Here is a 21,776-nt window from a genome sequence, read left to right as displayed (position 1 = left end):
ATTAATGTCTCCGGTTTTTTGATTACAATGTAAAATTGTGACTGCTCTCATAGATAAAATTCAATTATGCACAATATAGGTTGATAAAGCTCATCTGTCGATAGAAACAGTATCACACTTGGAATCGGCAATTCGCAAGCGGTACCCAGCGATAGAACCAGCTTCAGGCGCTGAGGGAGGCCATGGATAACACTTGATCTGTACGACCAGTAAATATAGGTTGACAAAATAATCAAACATAAAGATTCACAGCATTCACTCACGATTATTCGTGTGTACATGAGAAAGTTGTTTCTCTATGAGAATCATCATCATCTCTGAGTAAGTGAGCAAAATGCCAATGAAACGAAAGTTTAAAGTATTAAAATATTTCGATTAATGAATAGAAAAAAGAGGGTAAGAAGATGTAAACGATTTTAATGAAATACGAGATACTAATTTGTAGAAAGTAAAAAAAGACTTTTCTTATCCATAAGCAACAAAAAGTCGAGTTGATAGACATCAATCACTTTATAGTTCACGACAAGTGTTTGTGGAATTTCTTTAAATTTTTGCAAACAACACAAAAAATTGACAAAAGACATTTTCTGTGCGCACAAAAGAAGAGAATGTTTTTGTGTTTGAAGAGAAAAATCGCACGTGTCAGATATATTTTTCCCTTCTTTATGCTCAATATCCACAAACGTCACCACCGGGAAATAAGAAAATGTATTCGGATAAACATAGCTTTTCTCTTCTCATTCCACTTTCATATCCTTTGGTCCTCTTATAACATTAGGATTCTTCTTAAACAGGTAATAAGCTCTTATCATTTTGTGTCAGAAAGACGAAAGTTTAGTTTCTATTTATAATTTTTTTGACGTCAATTGATTTTTTTTTTGTTTTCTTTCTTTTTTCCATCTATTTCGGTATCGAAATTGGTGATTCTTATTTCTTCATGCTATGTTGTCGTTCCAATTTTTTTCTTATGCGATCAAAATTGCTTTTTTTTTGTTTTATTAAAAATGAAATTAACGAAAATTGGTTGAGCGGGGGGTCATTTGGTTGTGATGTTTACTGTGTATAGGAAGTATGGATATTGTGAAAATCGTTGCTGAGTGTTTTATTGATTATTGACATTTTAGTTCGAAAAATTTCGAAATTATGTTCGAAAACGTTGGGATTAAACAAGAAAATTTAGAAATTTGAATCGAAAAATTGGAAATCAAGTTCGAAAACTAGAAAATTTATTAAAAATTTTCGAAGTTAAGTTCGAAATGTCTCAACAAAGTTCGAAAATTTCAATATTAATTTCGAAACTCTAATACAAATTTCGAAGCATCAAAATTAGATCTGAAACTTCAAAATTCAATTAAAAACTTCGAGATTAAGTTCGAAACGTTGCAATTTGATTCGAAAAATTTGGATCATAGTTCAAAAAGTTCAAAATTATGTTCGAAATTATGTTCGAAAACTTCATTGTCAACCCCACCAACCTTTTTAACGCATCCTTCTCTTTCCAAGGAAAACTTCTTAAGCAGAGATAAAATACCAAAAAAAAGTCTTCAAAAACCACAAATTTTCCAACAATACCCAAAATCCAAAAACTAGCGCTCACTCAACATGAACAGCATGAAGAGAAGAAGAGTAATTTTTTTTTTTAATTCACAGACCTCAATAAGAGTTTTGTTTCGCTACTGCTTAATTGAAAATTGTGCCATACTTGAAAGTATTACATAACCTTAGTTTGCTGTCACTACTCTCACGATACACACACAACAGTTCCATTATTATTTTTTTAAATATATTTTTCGGTTTGGCATTTCCTGAACATAATCAAAATATCTCTTTCATTTTTTTTCGTCGAAAGTATTAAAAACTTAGTTTTTGTTTTATTTTCAACGTTTAGAAATTTGGCGTTTTCAACTGAATTAGGCAACATAGAAAAAAATGAAACTTTTGAAAAAAAAAATAAAAAGTGAAATTGAAAGTTTTGTTTCAAATAGTAAAGCCTCTCTTGTGTCTTACGACACATACGCATGAAATTGAAAATTATTATTTTCTTCTTTATTATTATTAAGTTTTTTTTTAAAACCGCATCATGAATCGAGCATTTCACACAATTTTTTTAGTATAGGTATTTTTTTGAGCTTTTAATTAAGATAAAATTTATCTGATAAGAGAAGTTACTTGACAACAAACAATAAAGTACAAATATTAATTTTGGCAACAAAGTTTAAGATAAATATTATCATAAGATATTTTGTATGGGTGCACCAAGGATATCAGGTTAAATATGAGGATGAAGGCATTAATTTTGTGTCATTGAGATTGTTTGGTTACTCATGGAGGATGTTGAGTTATTATGAGTCAAAGGTTTGTGGATTTTTTGGTAGGATGTGGTTAAATTTTGAGGTTATGTCTCATAAGGTTGACTAGTTAGGAATTTTATGTAGTCTAACGTTTTTACTAAATTTTCTATGGATGCAGCAGACAAACAGTGTCACTTAGGTGTCTGTGACTGTTAGATTCAAAATCAAGCTGATTTTCGCGTTACGCAACAGATAATCGCCCCCTAAGTGAACAATCCTAAAGGACATCCAAAAAAACATTTATCCAGAAAAACACACATCAAAATAAAATGTCAATAATCATCAAAAACAAAAATTTTTATCACCAATCATAAAACATTTATACGACAGCAATTCAGCAACAGGATAAAATATCAAATAAATTAAATCCACCCAACCATCTATGAAAAAAACACAAAAAAAAATTGTGTCAATTAAAAATTAATTTATTAAATGAGCAATGTGAAGAAATTCTCACTAAAGCAAACCAAAACAGATTTATCAAGATTATATTACACAAGTCAGTGCGTTAACATTTTTCGAAACCTTTAAATGAAGAGATTTTTTTTTTTTGTCCAATATGTAAATTAGAGCGAATCAAAATGAGTGAAAATTGAATTGCTTTTTGAACCACATTGTATGACTTATTTAAGTGTTTTTTTTATTATTTTTCTTCTTCTGTTGCTTTGCAAAATTGCCGCCTTTAAACTTTTTTTTTTTTTCAAGTAGTTAAAGTAATTTATTTTAATATTTTGAATATGGAAATTTATTTCATTTATATTTTAAATTAGCAAGTGTCCTAAAAAATTTTTTTTTATGAAATTAAGTCACAAAAATTAAATTATGAATTTTTTGACAGTTTTTACTGTCCTGTATAACGACGAAGTTTCATGGTTTTCGTGGTTTCTATTAATATTTTATAAAGTCAATGAACAATTTATCGCTAATTCGTTTAAAGATCATGGCGTGATTAACAGAAATGTTTTATTTTACTTTCATTTAAATTATAGTCGAAGGATAAAGGTAATCAACATCAGCAAATTAAGACATGAGTGCTTTGATCTATTAATGTTTTAGTTTTTTAGCGCATACGTTAAAGTGGAAGGTGTTAGAGGTTATGTGACTGTTTGGCTGTCTACACTGCAGTGAGACAAGATGTGTCGCGGCTTAAACAGGTCTACAGTGTCTGTGTCTTTTAGATTTTGGTTTTTTTTAATGAAAAAAAAAACCACAATCTTTTTATTTTATTTCTGTATTTCATGAGTTACAATTCAATTTTAGGAGACCTAGCCACATCTATTATATGGAAGTTTTGGTTCCTCCCAACTCTGTACGGTGTACATGACCCAGGGTATATCAATACAACGCACCTAACCACAATTTGTGTGAAAGATTATCTAACTAGTTCTTCAAAAATTAAGGTTTCAATATTCCAAAATTGACCTTTTATAAACTAACTAATAATACCCCAATATTTTACAAATATTTAAATGGACACCTGGCATATGAGACAAACACACTCATTATTGACCACCTCAATGTAAATTTTACTTTCATAACTAACCCAACAAAAATTAAAGATATTGAACTCAATTCAAAATTTACATCACAATCAAGCTTTATGTGTTAAAACGTATGTATAATGCTGAATAATTCATGCACAAATGTGGCGATATGGAGCAAAATGGCTTTTTTAAAAAAAAATATTTTTTTCAATCCAATTTAACAAAACAAAAAAAAAATTAAATAAATAAATACAAATTTCTCTTTGTTTTCTCTTTATTAGAAATTGCAATTTATTCACCTCTCAAATCGTAGTGAAAAAAAATAAAAATTTGCAAATGCACTCTAATCTAAAGAGAGCATTTCACTGAAATTAGATAAAAAAAGAAATGAAAGGAAAAAAGTACATGCAATTTTCATTTTCTCTTCACGATGAACTTTTCTTTTTTTAAAAAAAATAATAAGTAAATCAACTGTTTTGAGGACGTCGTACTAAAAGGGGTCATTTGGTTACTTCATGACGCACCACACCTCACTTCGTTCAAACAACAGATCCAGAGTAAAGCTTCAATTAAGTCTCGATTTTGAAGAATTTCGAGACTGAGAACAAGTCCAAGACGGGAAACAAGCAAGAGGAATTAAACTGGGACCGAGAATGAGACCACGATCGAAATTGAACCCAAAACTCCCTACCCTGCCTGGGATATGTCATTTCAAGAATCTTATCTAGAGGGCCTAGCCCATTGAACCCAAACTCCCCTCTACCTGCCTTGGGTAAGTCATATCCTGCTCAAACCACATCCCCTCACTCCTTCTATTCGCGTTTTGTGACATATGGAAGAGGAAGGTTGTCCGATGCAAATTGAACCCAAAACTCCACCTACCCTGTCTGGGGTACGTCATATCATACTCAAACCACATTCCACCCATATTCCTCCCTTTTTGCATTACGTAACGCAACTACCAAACGACCCCAAAAAAGAAAAGAATAACTTTTTAATTTACTTCAAAACTGTTCCAATTCTTTACGTCTCATTGTGACCCCCCTCGTCAAACAGACAGATTTTATTTAAAATAAAATAAAGTGAAATATACAATAATATGCAAATTATTATAACTCTAGGCGGCTCACACTGCTTATTACATTTTATATACAGTTTATAGTTAGCTACTTTTTGAAAAGATACATCAGCGAGTCATCATTAAGTGAGTGAAAATAATCTCAATATATGCTTAACTTCCTGCTTTTTTCTATGGAATTTCTTTTGTAACTGTGACATGATTTTCTTTTCTTTATTTCACAACGTTGAGCGTTTTGCGACTTTTTAAAAATTGAAACTTTTCTTCTGTTGCCTTTCGAAATTAGCAGTAGAATTATTACATGAGTTACTTTACTAAAATATTCATGATTTCGTTTCGTTTTTTTTTTGTGTCTCGATACATTTCAACTTTTTGCATTGCGAATGAGAGGAAGACAGCATAACTCGTTAGTTTCATGCATAAAGTGCATTCAGTAAATGCTTCTCACTTCAAATGTGTATATTCATAGAGAAAATTATAACGCTTTTAAAAATGAAGTTTCACTTTTTTTGTACTCATCTTTTACATCATCGTCTTATTATGATACACGCAATAATAATATGGATGTATATTTTAAATTGGTCATGCTAGCCTTTTCATACTCTTTATTTTCGCATCATCTTATTTAATGAAAAAATAACATTCAAAAGCAGCCTTAACGGATTTAAGTAATTAAGTATGATATTTTGGCAATATTTAAATATGTCAGAGGGTATGTTGCATCTACAGCAGCTAAAAAATGTCACGCGAACACCGTTAACACTCAAAAATGTCACCAAAAATACTGTTAAATGTCAAAAATTCTCAATGTCCTGATTAAAGCAGGATTTTGGAAGTAAATCAAAAATGATAAAAATGAATCCAAACGCCAGGAAGTTAAAAATTTATAGTGAAATATTGACAAAATATTCAAATAAACCATTTGGACCTTGGGACAGATTTAGAGCAGCATCTTAAAGGCTACCGCTAGTTAAGTCAGGGTTAAAGTTAGTTAAACGAGACAAGCTCGCTAGAGGACCACTACGTCGCCGGTCTTGTAAGACGCAAAATTGGCCTCATGGTATCTTAACCGATGATTTCAATCCTTTTTTACGGGTGCCTCATGTAAGGACCCTCATTGTGTCGCTCTGGAATCATGCCTAGAAGAGCGACACACCACGCCACCATGCAACTTCAGCTTACTAATATAAAATCGGTCACATCTTTACTTGAAGTGAAAATTGTGTCTCATATTCCATCATCAATATCTAACCTAACTTGTTAAGTATGACTCAATTCCCAACTAAAATCCACAGTAACTTAACATCAACAATCCAGCATCTACTCAACTGTCACTGCAACAAATTATTACTCCAACATACTTAATGAAAATCAGCCAAAAATGTCACCCTGACAAGTTTATTTTTCTCACATCTCTTCATAAACTACTCAACTAGCTTAAAAACCACTCAGCATAATTTAAAAGCTCAATTTTATTGATCAAGCACGAATGCAAAAATATTACAACATGAGGCATAATAAAAAATCAAGGAAATGACACAATGTACTTGTGTTCATTCAGTTTTTTAATCATGTTAGAATCAAATATCCTTGAATTGAAGCAGTAAAGGAAGTTAAGTCAAAAAAAGAGTCCGTGTTGAAGATTATTATTGTTTCATTGTAATGTCATGATGTAGTAACAAAAAAAAAAGTTAAATTTTGCAAAGTCAAGCGCCCTTGCCGTTGCCAAAAAAATGCCTCATTAATCAATTATCAAGCACATTGAATTTGCATTAAATAAAAAAAAAAAAGTCATTGTCAAATTTGTTAAACACGAAATGACCCTAGGTCGAATTTCTCGCTAATTTTATACTCAAACATTATGTACTTCCATTGACGTTTAAAATTGAGGTAATTGCTGAGTGATTGAGTCTCATGATCACGCTTCATAAGATTCTTAAATTTGTTTAGTTAATCTACTGTTTGAACATTTAATTTGAGGTTCTTTTTTTCTATCTACTTCCGCAATTGCAATAAACTTTAATTAATGAAAACGAAAAACCCGAGCGGGAAATTTTAGTTTTCAATTTAGAAATGCGAATAAAGTCGACGTCATCCATTTTAGTATGAATTAGTGAAACAACCAGAGGGCATCATAGAGCAGGGGCATGGTCAGAAGACAGGAGGGATCAGGGTCAAGCCAGAGTTCGAAGTCGACTCGGATTTTACATGGAAAATTCGACATGAGTTGAATCGACTCTATTTAGAATTGGAGCCGCGCTAGGGTAGGGTAGGGTAGGACTCATATACATAGGAGAGTTGCAAAACAGGCACCTGTGACAGGCAAAAACCGTACAAATTCTTGGTAACTTTTATTGTTTTTCTTAAAAATCCATACAAATTATCAAGAATTTGTATGGTTTTTGCCTGTCACAGGTGTCTGTTTTGCAACTTCCAAAACTTGTGCAACTCGGAAAAACACAAAAACTCAATCGAGAAAGAGAACTGAGAAAAAGTATCAATGAACATTTTTCATTGACTAACTTCAAAGATCAGAGAGAAAAAATAAATTAAATTATTAATAGAGTGCACCCAGCACATTGACGACATTTCCTATTGTTGCATGCATACCTTTATAGGAAGCTTTTTAATCGCTTTTTATCATACTTTGATTGCATTTTAATTATTCATCATTACCAATGAGGTGAAACAACATCACAATAATAATATTTTATTTTTTTCTGAATAATCGATTTGATCAAAACTTCCGTATTTGCATTAAAATGCTGTATAATGAATGACTATAGTTTTGTGTACGTGCAAACTTCTAAATCATTTGAGTTTGATGCAATTTTAGTTTGAAAATAACATGTTGTAGGCAAAATGTATCAATTGCTAAGTCGATTGGATTATAAAATGACATGAGTACAAATATAGCAAATTTAAACAATAGCAAAATTGGAGTAAGACCATTAGCATGTACATTCCAAATTTGAGTTGCATAAAAGGCACCTGGTGTAGGCAAAAACCGTACAATTTCCTGATAAATTGTATGGTTTTGTAAGAAAAGGTGCAAAAAATTGCAAAACCTGACTCAGGCAAAAACCGTCCAATTTCCTGATAATTTGTAAGGTTTTGTAAGAAAAGTTCCAAAACAAAAATCTGGCACCGACAAAAACCGTACAATTTCTTAATATTTTGTATGGTTTTTAAGAAACCAATTAAGAAATTGTACGGTTTTTGTCTATGCCAAGTGCCTGTCTTGCAACTCTGTTCCAAATATCGTACTGATTTAATAAATTTATTCATGTTTTTTAATTATTGCCAATTAAATAAAATTAAATTCTCGAAAAGCATTGCAACATATATATCGCCTTTAGAATTGTCGACATAAAAAATGTGGAACTTGTTTTTTCAATTCAAGCGAATGTAAAGAAATAAAGAGCATAACAAAAGGGTTTTACAACACATATAGGTACTTCATTTGTGACCTACTTTTTTCCACAAAGTCTCATTTTTATTTTTAATAAATGTAAAAAAATCGCATCGTAATTCGTAACATAAATATACAATACCAGGACTGAAAAAAAATAACAAACAATTTCAATGCTTCACATTACGATATGGTAAGAGCCATAAAAAAAATTATGCTCAATTTTCAGTTCATACAGGATGTAAGCTCTGAAGCACATCGGAGATGGATCGCAAAAATAAAAAAGAGAGATCCAGACGCAGAGTTGCAAATCCATACAAATTATTAAGAATTAAACAAACCATACCAAAACCGTCCATTTTCTTTGTAATTTGTATGGTTTTGTAAAATACACAATCTTAATAAATTGTACGGTTTTGTCTGTGACATTTGCCTGCAATGCAACTGATCTTTCTTAAAAAACCATACAAATGATCAAGAATTTGTACGGTTTTTACCCATGCCCGGTGCCTGATTTGCAACTCTGTCCAGACAATTTTCGGTCTGTATATGAATGAAAATTAAAAAGACAATTTAACAATAATGCACGCATTGAAGACGGCAAAAAAAAATTTCAATATTTAAACTATAACTTTTTTTAATGCAGAGAAAATTATCATTCGTTGGGTTACAAATGTGCAGTGAGGAGCAACAATAAAAAATTATTTCTTCTCTTCTCTTTTGCAATTTTGCGGTTCATTGTCTGCAAGTCACAATAATATTATTGCACTTTTTTTAATAGCACGACTGTACATTTTGTACGGTAATAAATTAAGAATTCAGAGAAAAAGAGTGCATAACTAAAGAGCATCAACACGTTTGTTATACCGCTGAATGTGGACATAAATGTTAAGAAATTGATCGACTTATGAATGTGATTGTGTGTATTGAAGAATGAACTCTAAGTTGGAATAATGAACTCAAACATCAAAGAAGCCTTGATCTGAACAATGGGATGATCATGTATAGTCCAGAGTAATCAGTGAGGATTTAGGATACGGAAGTACACTTTAAATTTGACTTTGTAGATGGCAAAAATCACGAGGTTTGCCAACGAAATCGAATTAAAAATTAATTACATGAGATTTTTTCTGCTAATTCTTGAGAAGTATAACATTTCATACAAATAATAATCAGTTCTTAACAAACTATTGCGAATTCAGTTTGGCGTCAACGGAAAATTAAGTTATTGAACAAATTCAGATTTGAGAATCATGTATTTAAATTGTAAGGATTTGAATCATTTGAATCTTAAATGACCGGTAAAAGTCTTTTCAATTCATAGCAAGAATTTGGAATTAAATATGCAATTTAGTAGCGTAATCTGAGCATTTTAAGTCTCAAAATCGGTCAAAATCACCAGAAAAGTGGAAACCTGTTTTGGAATTTCCCTCAAAACCGAATATCTCAATATTCAAATAAACTAAATCCTCACAATAATTGAGTGTTACTCCATAAATCCATAACAAACACATAAAAATACAAATAATTACTCACCTTATCATTTACAACCACCGCAGCAATCAGGCTCTATATTGAGCTCTTTACACGTTTTACGTCAAATCTTGACACCTCTTGATTTATTGAAGGTTACAACGACACAATTGTTGAAGATAATTTGATTTTTTTTATCTTTAATATTTAAGTTTTTGATGTCACGATAAACATTTGTTCATATGTTAATGTCTAATGGATGTCGAAAAAAGTATGTCTTATGATATATTTCCTAATATACGATGTGAAGTCCTTAATCCAAATGATCTGTAAATAAAGAGAAAATAAGATGAAATTTAGTTAAAGTCACCAAGATTTCATATTCGCTAATTTTCCACATATTGTCATAAGTTCAGGTATTGTGAAAGTTTTGCATTATTGATAATTGTGAAGTGAAATTAAGTAAGATTTCTCGACACAGTTGGATAACATCTGAATAGGATATTCAACGCCCACATACGATTTATTAACGAAAAATGAGAAAAAATTTCAAATTGGCACGCTTAACTTACTATGTGCCTTATGAGATTAATAAATAAAGTCTGATAAGTCACAATTGTAAAATTTTTAAGGAGTTCTCGTGCAATACATATTGTTGATGCAATCATACACAGCACTAAATTATCCACTATCTCAACATTTGCAGCATAACAATGAGACATCATCATTAACAAAAGAAAACATATTTCAAAAGGTGTGAAGCTACAAAAGCCACACAAAACATCGCATTTATGTCAATATTTATCTCATTTTATGTTTTTTTTTAAATGAACTATATCCGATACACAGCGATAGTAATGAAAATGGTGGCAAGCAAAGAGCCGATTTCTTTTTTAAAAAAAAAAGTTATGATGACCTTAAACTGAATAACTTTTTTTAAAAAGCTTTGTCTGTCTCTTCATCTTCAACATGTTGGTCATTGAAAGTTAACTATTTGCAGTCGACATTGTCTGATTGGAGCATATGGCTAGTATCCTTGTAGGTTTATTTTGAATGCTGTAATATTGAATTTTTGTGATTATCAAAATAGTTAATTTGAGGCAGAACTCGAAGTCTACTCAGATTTTGGATGGAGTTTAGTCGACTTTCAAGCTCTGTACATTGCAAAGACAAGAGTACGTCATAAGACCTGATATTCAGGATCTTTGGCACGTAAGTTCAACACTTTTCCATACAAAATTCGAGTCGACATCAATCTGTGATTCGAGATCTTGAATTTTTGTATATTTTTGAGGTTAGAGCTTAACTTTTAACATTTTATAGGATTTTCCAGCATTTCCATGGACATAAAAAGATTTAAACAATTAACAGACGTTAAAATGACAAAAAACGTAAATAAATTTAAAATATTTGAACTAATTTCTTAAAATCTTCTTCAGCTTTCTTAACAGCTTCTTCCTTAACTTTATATGCATCGATAACTTTGATCACAGTATCAACATCTTTGGCCCATTCATTCTTAAACTCAATTTTTGGATAATCTTCCTTAATCTTCTCAAAAGCAGCCATTTGTACTTCCTCATGATCATATTTATTGCTTAATTTGAGTATATCCAATGCATTTTTAGTTTCAATCAAAGTGATGATCTTTTTTGCTGCAAAATCCATCAATTTTTTGATCTTTAACGTTCCAGCATCAGTAAAAAAATCCAGAAAGCATATTCCTTCATCAGTTGGAAGCTCATCAGTGTAAAGGAACTTTAATATTATGTCGAAGCTTGCTTCAGAAATATCAGTTAATTGTAACAATTTCATATCTGGATTATTTCTTAAATTATCAGCAATAAATGGACTTCGAGCAGCCAGCAGGAATTTATGGACTAAAAACTCACGATTGTTTATTTGGATGCGAAAATCTTTGAAATTTTCATCTTGAAGGAACTTTTTGATGTCCAATTCCATGCCATCATCCTTACTTTGTATGTTAAACATTTCCTCATGAAGTAACTTGACTGACTTCCTTAAAACTTCATTTTCTTCCTCAATTTGATGTAAAATTTTAATATATTTATGTTCCTTATAGAAGCGACTGTAAAGCTGATTTTTTACTTCCTTTAATGTTGCATTCGGTTCAAATTTAGCCAATTCCGAGAAGCATTTATCATATGCTGGATTGTTATTGAAGTTCACAACGCTCAACTTATCAAGTCCATCCAGAATATTTGGTTCGATAAGTTCCAACTCATTTCCATTGAATGCAATTTCTACTAAATTCTCAAATCCTTCAAACAAGTCGCCAGGCAAGTATTTGATTTTATTCTCGCAAAAGCCAATTCTCCTAATATTCTTGTACTCAACCAAATCATTTTTTGTGACAATTTTCAACGACGAATCCCAAATACTCAAAATATTTAAATTCGGGAAGATTTTAATGAGTCCTTGAGGTACTTTTGATATAATGCATTTATTGAATATAACACCGATGACATCGTCGTTGTTTCTCTCCTCATCTTCAGCATCCATTAGATGATCCATAAGGCGTTATTTGACACCCCTCAGGAATTACTTGACCTTTAAATTCACACACATAGGCTGTTTCGCCGCAAAGGAAATCACAGTCTCTGTAGACACAAGGAAATCTCATCTTTGGATATATTATCAGATTGAATTGTCTGAAAATAGGAGAATAAGTATGGTTTAAGTGGCTGAAATGATTAGGTTCTTTATCTAGCTAAAGAACAATCTCATGGGTATTGACGATAATTCTTCAAAAGGACGACATTCATAAAGAAGCACAAAGAAGCAAAAACAACAAAATAAGTTAAGTACACCAGCCGTACAGATCATCTATGATCCATGGCATCACTCAGTTGACGTCTGCAACTGATCCAACATAGGCTGACCTTTGTCAATTGCCAATACCAAGTGCTACCCCCAAAAAGCAAATAGATCGCTTTTTGGTACCGTAGTGGTCCTTTTGAACCATGAAACCATATTTATTTGCCTGTCGAGGTACACATGAATCAGCATGGACTCAAAAGTCAAATAACCCAATACGCAAAATGAACCAAATTTGGGAAGAAGCATAAAGAATAAAATAATAATTTAAATGAACAAAAAAATTAAATTTTCCTGTATTTTCATGACTCTATTGATACAATTTTAAAAATTCTGACATTTTTTCAACATTTTTATAAAATATCACAGACATAACTGATCAAACTCAGCATCTTCTAATAAAATCTTCAAAATCTGCTTGTGCCTTTTTCATCATTGCAACTTTGATCCTGTAAGCCTTTACAACTTTCATGACAGTGTTTATATCGCTTGCCCATTCATCCTTAAACTCAATTTCTTGATAGTCTTTTTTGATTTTCCCAAATGCAGCTTGCCTCAATTCATCATGATCGTATTTGATGCTTAATCTCAGAATATTAAAGACATTTTCTGTCTCAATATTTTCAATTAACTTTTCTGCAGCGAAATCCTTAAGTTGATGAATTTTCAATTGTCCAGAAGCAGCAAATAGATCCGAAAAATTCGTTCCTTCATCATCGGGATACTCATCAGTGTAAAGATAATGCAATATTATCTCAAAAATTTTCACTGGAATGTCAATTAAATTCAAGATCTTAACTTCTGGATTACTCATTAACATGTCAGCCAGAGTTGGACTTCGAGCAACAAGGAGAAGTTTATGGACTAAAAATTCACGATCCTTAATTATGATACGAAAATCTTTGAAGGCTTCATCCTTTTGGACAAAATTCTTTAATTCCATTTCCATGCTATCAGATTCTTCATTCTCTTTGAAATATGATTGGAACTGCTCAATAAGCACGTCCCTCAATTCCTGAAATGTTGTTGTCGACTGAGATTCTGGTAGTGTCGAGTACAGAATGTCGTACCTTGGATTTTTCATGAAACTGGCATATTTAAGCTTGTCTAAATCATCCAAAATATCCGGAAAGACAAGTTCCAATTCATTGGCACTAAAGTCAACATACTCTAAATTCTCAAATCCTTCAAGTATGTCATTTTTCAAATATACGATTTCATTACCGGATAATGACAATACTTTAATATTTTTGTATTCAGCTAAATCTTCTTTCTCGACATTCATCAAATTTGAATCATGAATGGTCAACAATCGCATGTTTGGAAAGATTTTCGTCAATCCTTGAGGAACTTTTGTAATGTCGCAGTCGAAAAATGAGACACAATCCACATGAATATTTGAATTTCTCTGGCTATATTCGTTTAATTCATGCAATCCTTTCGGTATCAATTGAACGTCTTCAGGAATCTTCTGATTAGTGAACTCACAAACATAAATTGATTCGTCTTCGACTTTTTCGTAGTATCCATATTCACACTGAATCTCCATTTGTCTGGAAAGTAGAAGAATGTTAGGGTGATTTATTCGACGAAAGTGTAAAGCTTCATACAACTGGGAGGGCACTCGTTTATTGATATTTTGATAATTTCTAACGTCACTTATGAATTGTTCCTTATGAGATTCAAATCTGGATGTGACTATGATTGAAAGGAATTAAGTTACTGATATGATTAAAAAAATTGTTAGCAGAGACAACAATCCACTTGATATTGGTAATTTTCAAGCAGCAACCAACAATAGTGGCAGCTTCAAGCAACATCTACGGAACCATGGATTGCAATTGATCTGTATGACGAGCTTTTGAGCCGTTTATTTATTACGGGGATGGTAAATTCCATTTTAAACAATAGAATTCTCGGAATAAACAATAGAAATTCCGAGAATTCCATTGTTCATTTTTGAAAAAAGTTCGTTATTTTGTAACGTTAAAATTTAAAGGTTTCTTTACAATTATTGATAAAATCGACTTAAAAACTCCACAATTTTACACTGTATCCAAAAATAAATATTCATAAGGCTTCGATAACCCCAAAAAAAATTGTAAATATACATCAAGCTATGTAAAAGGAAGTTGTTCATGTAATAAAGGTCATTTGAATATTCGAAAGTAAACCTTATTAAAAAATATTATGCATAAAATAGGAAGTATGAATGAAATTTCAAAGACGTTTTGGAGAAGGTGTGAACAATTTGATCAAAAAAAAATGTCCCTCGGGTAAAGATTGACAGTAATGCCACGACTCGACATGCCTTATATCCTTGACCTCATTTTTCCAACTATTATTTAACTACCAGTCATTAGTTATACCGACTCATAATTTCCTTAATTGTGCGGAATACAGATTCTAAGTACGATTTATTTTTCATTTCATTGAAAAGAGAAAATAGAAAAAAAGAAAAACTTTTAATTCTCTCAAGTTCAACAGGGGCGAAATGTAGCATTACTTATAATATGCACAACTATTGGCAGCACAAGTTTGTTATGAAATTTTATTTTATTGAAAAGTATATAGGAAGTTCACTTATTTTTGAAGCATGCATAAACTACTTTTTAAAACTAGAAACATTGAATGTCATCGAGAGAAAATTCACTCACATTTCAATTATAAAAACTCATTGAAAAGTCATTTTGTAGAGATGAGAATGAAGTGGAATTGATTGTTATTGATTCTAGACACAATGTATGCAACATCATGCCGTAATATGTATTGTTGGGATCAAGGGTATCCTTATACATTGTATTTAGGTGATGTGGCATTGAGATTTAGGTTTGAAGGCTCAAAAGAAATTAGTCAAGAGAGTGGACGATGCGGCATAAATATACAGAAGATCTTGAGGATTTGTCGACACCAAGATGTCGGTATACCCTACTCATAGTGTGGTCAGGACACCTTTGCAACACGACAACGTGACAGAGCGACATAGCGAGCCACAGCGACTAAGTCGTTCTACTAAATTTGATGTTTTTCGTTACAGAAGGTCTCGAAAATTCGTCGTGACCACAACTCCAAGGTCCCCCACTCATGATGCAGTCAGGACCTCTTTGCAACACGACAACGCAACACTGCGACACAGCAAACCCTAGCGACTAAGTCGTACTACTCAAAGAAACTAATCATTGCGTAATTACCCTAAAACCCCTAACCAACACTCATGCACTTACAATAATCCACATAAACTATTAAATTAGCCCACAAAAACAGATTACTAATACCCGATGTCAAATACAAAAACTCATTACAATATAAACATTGAAGTATTTCCTCGATTTCATATGCTCAACATAAGATATTGAATATTTAAGTGGATACTTGCCTATATTTGTACAAAGCAATTCCACAAAAAAATGCAAAACGACTTACTCTATGCTAAGAGACACACGAAAAAAGATTTCAACATCCTATAACCTCGATGAGGCCCTCAATACGTTATATGCACTGCGCATTTCATGGAAATTTTTCATATATATTCATTTTTCTTTAACTTCACGTTTTTCAATATTTTTTTTTCTTTTCTTTATCTCTTTTCTCATTTACTTACATTGTAATAAATAGAAAACATAAAGCTGAGCGCGTAAACGAGACATTTATTGCCTAATTTTTTTCGTTCATCCGATATGATATTTTGTGGATATTTCACAAGTAGGTCTTAAGAAAAAGGTTTTTTAACAGTCTATTGTATTCAAATTTTACCAAAATTAATTTTAATTTGAACCGACAACTAATTGCTATAATACGTAATGTGACCTGACTCGGACAGGAATTCCTTCCTAGAAGATACATCAAATAATGTCCAATTTTAAATTGATTATGAAACAAAAAAAGCACTAATTGATATTTTTTAAAATTCATGTCTCTCATCAGCAGTCATAATAGACAATTTTTAATAAAAATGTCATCAATTGATCAATTAATTTGTCGCACATTATGCAATTGCTGATAATTTAGTTGTTATGAAATTAAATAAAAATTATTGATTAAATATTATTACTTAATACGATTGTATGAATGTAGGAAATTGTGTCAAATTTGTTTTGTGGTTTAATTAGAAATGATGGGTTGATAGTCAATAAAAATTTTTGGTGAAGTAATCTGCTTGAAGTCTTGAACTGGAGGGATCCAGCTAAAGGGGACGGATTTGGAGCATGATGATGGATTTGTAGCCAATTCAACGAAGAGGGACTGTGCAATGAGTACTGTATAGAGACGAAGGTTTAAGTGTGCAATATGCAACACTCCCTATTGACCATGGGTAACGGAGTAGGTAAGAACACTTGAAGTGTAATCGAGAAGGTGTGAGTTCGAATCTTATTCGAATTATCTTTGTGTAGTATCTAGAAATCACAGAGCCTTAGTAATTCCGAACAATATGTTTTAGACAGTTCCAATTCAACCCATTAAACCTCCAATATCCTAAATCCAATTCTAATGTCTACAATCTGCTATATTAAGAAGTCAAAATCACTCTCAATTTCCATATTCCTTTCCAAACAGTCTCATTCTCACAACGACTCCTAGATTCAAACAAAACATAATTAAAATTGAGATTCAAGATCATGAATGTTCTATCAACATCATCTGTATAATCTTCCGAAAAAAATGATAATCATATCCAAAATCAGTTGTTATAGCTCAATGAATCTAGAATGAGCGAATTTTCATGTACCTAATTCAAAGCTTTTGGAAATTATGCCATTATTGCCGTTATTAATAATTTTTTTCTTCTCTCAATATTTTCTAGTTTGTTGCCGACAGTAACAACAGGCAAGATTATATACACATCTAACGTCAAAGCCATTCAATGGATAAAAAACTTTATGAATTTTTCATTTAATCGGTTTTCTTGTCTTTTTCGTCCTCGACCTCATCAAGTATACATATATACATGTGCTTCACGTATATTTATCTCCAGTTTGTTCTTTTCCCCTTACACACTGACTCGTGTTTCGCCTTTTTTTTCCTAAAAAACATTTTTTTCTTTTCCATCTGAAGCCCTTGAACGCTACAATGGCATTTTCCTACGAAAATATGTATCATAAGTATGAAGAGGAAAAATGTATAATGAAAAAAAGAAATAAGAAGAAAGACTCTAACCCTGAACTTTACATTGGTGTGCGAGCTTCGGAAAATTTTCTTTCACCCTCTTAACTCACACAAATGCAGGAAAATCATTTTCTTCCTTTTTGAGAAAAATTTTTTTATTTTCTCAGACTTCCTACACAAGTCATTGAATCCAATTCCTCGTTTATTTTATATATTTTCTTTTTTGAAAATTTCCTCTTAAGAATTCTTGTTTTTAAGCTTTTGATGCAATCTGTTTGAAGAAGTTTTTCATAGAGCAATGTTGATGGCTGTCGAGAATCTTAAATTCGTGTGTTTGGTCGTTTGTAAATGATGTACCCTAGCAGCACGAGGCGGAAAATTCCATTTTTCGGCGTAGAAATGGAGCAAAATCTGCACACTCACGTCTTGTCGTCAACAAGGTGGCGTGACGGTGTCCTAACGACTGCATGTGTTGCTCGGAGAACTTCGTTGACAATACAGGTTAATTGTATTCCATGACTTCTCATAAAGCTCGTCTAAAGCTAGATTTATCCCTGACAATACCTTGCTAATTCCCAATACCTTTATTTTAATAATTTAAATCACCGCCTCCTCAATTTTGCATCCCTACTTTTATGACCTGTTCTGCTCAATCATTCCTAAGAACACAGTCATCTAACCACAAAATCCATACACATCGTACGCAAACAACCCCTTTACCTATTTATGAAACATTTACTAAAATGTTTCATGATATAAAATGCACAATCAAATCCGATTATAAAAGTTTTTTTTTTCATACTTAAATCCCTTTTTGCTATTTTTTTTTTGCTCCTAGTTTTCTTCTGCTTCTGTCATTTATACAGCTCTCGTCCATAAACTTCACTACCAATGGAATGAAGAAAATTAAGAGAGTAGCTAGCAAATAAACTTTTATTTCCAAAGGTTTGGAACTTATTTTTTGACCTAGTTTTTTTTATTTTATTCGGACATACAGCTGTTATGCAATGGGCTTATCATAATGTGAAATAGATACGACACACGAGCATTTTATATGTGATAGAATAATTTTTTTGGGGACGAATATAATGAGATTTTGACACAAATATGTTTTATGGCCAATTTTTTGTCATTGTATCTTAAATCTTTGTTGAAAAGAGCAAAAGGTCAGATGACTCTTGATATAATAAATAATTCCTTTTGAGTTGGTTGTCCATATGAGAATGCAAAGCACTCAAGTCAATACTTTTGAACAGGGTTGTTAAAACTTTGTTGTGTCATGGGGCATCTTGGTGGTAAGGAGCTGCGTAGGTAATTCGATTCATGACATTTCCGAAAAATTGGATGACACACTAGTGCGACGAGACACACTAGTGTGATGTGACACTCTTGTATGACAAGACACAGAGTGTGACGCGACACACAAATAGAACAACACTACTCCAAAGCATAAAACAATCTGTGTTTCAAATTTACATACCAAAGATCTCTTGACAAACTGAAAAATTCAGCATGAGAATCTAAAAGCAAAATCGTGTCTTATAAATATAAAATATCTAAATCGAAAGTTGTATAAATTTGTCAAGCGATCTACATTTGAAATATATTGGCACAAAGCGAAATAAAAATATGTAAACATTTTATTGTTAAAAAACATAACAGTTGTGGGCGGCGCGTTTTTTTTATGCACCTAAAATGTACAACACAAATAATTTACGCTCAATAAATATTTTATTGCGACAGATCAAGATTTCGTTTACTGTAAAGCTACTTTTTATTTAACACTCAAGTCTGTGTTTTTGCTTATGTGCAGCAACAAAAACTTTATGGAAACTACTTAAATTATCATAAAACTTTTTTGATACATGTCTCGTATGCATAATTTTATTTGTCCTGACTGTAAGAATTATTCTCGCATTTAAATTAAGATTCAGAGAGCGATTTCACTTTTTTGTTGTTGCTGTTGTTTTGTTAATAATGTCAAATCGAAAATGGTAAATAAATTCTCTCCAATGCACACCTTCCAATACACAATTCACAATTGTGGCATGCAAAATGCAGTAAAAATAAAAATTACTGAGCTAAAAAAATGAAATTTAAACTTTCCATTTTTTTTTTCTCTGAATTTAATTTTTTTGCAGAGTTTCACGGATTTTGCAGAACAACCAAAATATAAAATTGTATGAATTGAGTTCAAAAAAGCGAGTGAAAATTGTAACATGAGTCATGCTTTTGTGTTGTCAGTTTTCGTACTCAAATGAAATAAATTAGCGAGAAGGAAGAACTTTTCAGAGCGACATCAGTTAATATTTATTATGCACACCCAAACGTCTCGCTTTTTTCCCCATTTCTACAGTTCAATTCCACTCGTTTAAAAAAAACTTCATTTAAATGTCGCATGCATTTTTTTTCTCATCTCTTTCTGTCTGATTATTGTCGTATTGTATTCAAAGTCCATTTTCGAATACCTTCATATTTTCCGAGCTGCATAATGTAGACTGTGAGCACCGGTACGTCACTGTGTTGACGACAGTACAAGGATTTGTTTTGATTCAGGTGCTATAACGACAAGACATGAAGGTGTTCTGACAGCAAGACATGGAGGCAACTTGACGACAAGATATGGAGAAGCTATGACAAGACATGGTGTAGTTCTGACAGCAACTCATGGAGGTGTCATGACGGTAAGACAGAAGTGCTCTGATGGCAGATCATTGTGTCCTGACGACAAGGCATGTAGAAGCGATGACAAAACGTGTAAATGCCATGCCAGCTAGACATTGAGGTATCATGACGGCAAGACATGGAGGCAACTTTACGACAAGAAATGTAGATTTCATAGCAAAACATGAAATTGTTCTGACGGCAAAACATATAGATGCCATGACAGATGTGGCACAGTGACACCGTCATGCCACACATTTGGGCCATTTTTGACCCCAAAGCATGAAATTTGTCGCAGTTTGTCGCTCGGGATTTATTTATTTTAAGGTTATTAACTTTTTTTTACCTCTTGAGTCACAATATTAAACTCTTGTATATGGCCTAAAAGTTATTGAGAAATGTTCCAACCAAGTCCATTAACCAGTTCTCTAATTGTTCAATTAGGAAGACATTTTTCCTTGAAACATTTTTCAAATATCTATGAAACGTTTATGACAACAACAGAAAAAACATTAGAAAGCAGAATAAACAATTATGCGGCATAAAACAGTAATAGACAGACCCACAAAAAAAAAATAATAATCATTTTTATAAACTTTAAGAGTGAGAGAGAAGTAAACATATATAAAAATCACATTCATACATTTTTTTTCATTATTGCATATCGATGGCCATGATCCAATTGAGTTTGTCTTTTAGTAGGTCAAAACTTTAAGCATTACAAATTCTCTTTCTCTCTCTCTACTTCTCTACTCTCATCCATTTGCTACATGTTTACTTTATTCAATAATTTCTATGTATTTGTGTATAGTAAATGGCACCGACTAAACTTAATATCGTAAAAAAAAGCTATAACGTGAGTCAAAGTTTGAGCGACGTGAGGGAAAAATCTTTTTTTTGTGAGTAACTTGCTCACCGAATATATATTGAGATTTTCGATAATCGCATCTTTATCAAGCCTCTCTCACTTTTACTCACGAAATACATCCATAAATATTCTTTTATCCGATATCGAATGTAAACCTTTTAAATTGAGCATTATCAACTTTTTATAATTTCACTTTCATATGTAATTAGGTGCGTCTGTCAACATATGCTTTTATGCTTTTTGGAGAAAATGATAAATTGACACTAATGATAATGTAATTAATGTGTCAAATTGTTGGGAACGTGCTCTAAAAAGATCGACAATGAACCGGTATTAAAGGTGTATCCCAAGTAAATAAACCAAAAAAAAAATGTGAAGATGAAATGAAATTTCCGGGCAGAATTCAAAGTTGACATACAAAATGTCGAGTCGACTCAGCATTGAGAGACCTACTCAGACATCCAAACAACACAAAAAACCTTTGTTTTGTTGAGTACCAATAATA

General features: G+C 32.0%; 2 protein-coding genes across 2 annotated transcripts in view; one reads left to right on the top strand and one right to left on the bottom strand.

Moving 5' to 3' along the window:
- Positions 1 to 21,776, top strand: part of LOC139095554 (uncharacterized) — a 132,974-nt gene that overhangs the window by 72,261 nt on the left and 38,937 nt on the right. The window lies entirely within an intron of this gene.
- Positions 1 to 21,776, bottom strand: part of rdx (BTB/POZ and MATH domain-containing protein rdx) — a 79,046-nt gene that overhangs the window by 37,548 nt on the left and 19,722 nt on the right. The window contains exon 2 of the mRNA XM_070646555.1: positions 9,862 to 10,125. Within this exon, the coding sequence (XP_070502656.1) occupies positions 9,862 to 9,869 (8 nt within the window). The 5' untranslated portion in view covers positions 9,870 to 10,125. The remainder of the gene's footprint in view (positions 1 to 9,861; positions 10,126 to 21,776) is intronic.

The sequence above is a fragment of the Chironomus tepperi genome, unplaced genomic scaffold, assembly GCF_022539635.2.
Source record: "Chironomus tepperi strain 1889 unplaced genomic scaffold, CSIRO-AGI_Ctep_v1 contig_364, whole genome shotgun sequence".
NCBI lineage: Eukaryota > Metazoa > Arthropoda > Insecta > Diptera > Chironomidae > Chironomus > Chironomus tepperi.
This window is presented reverse-complemented; position numbering and strand designations above follow the sequence as displayed.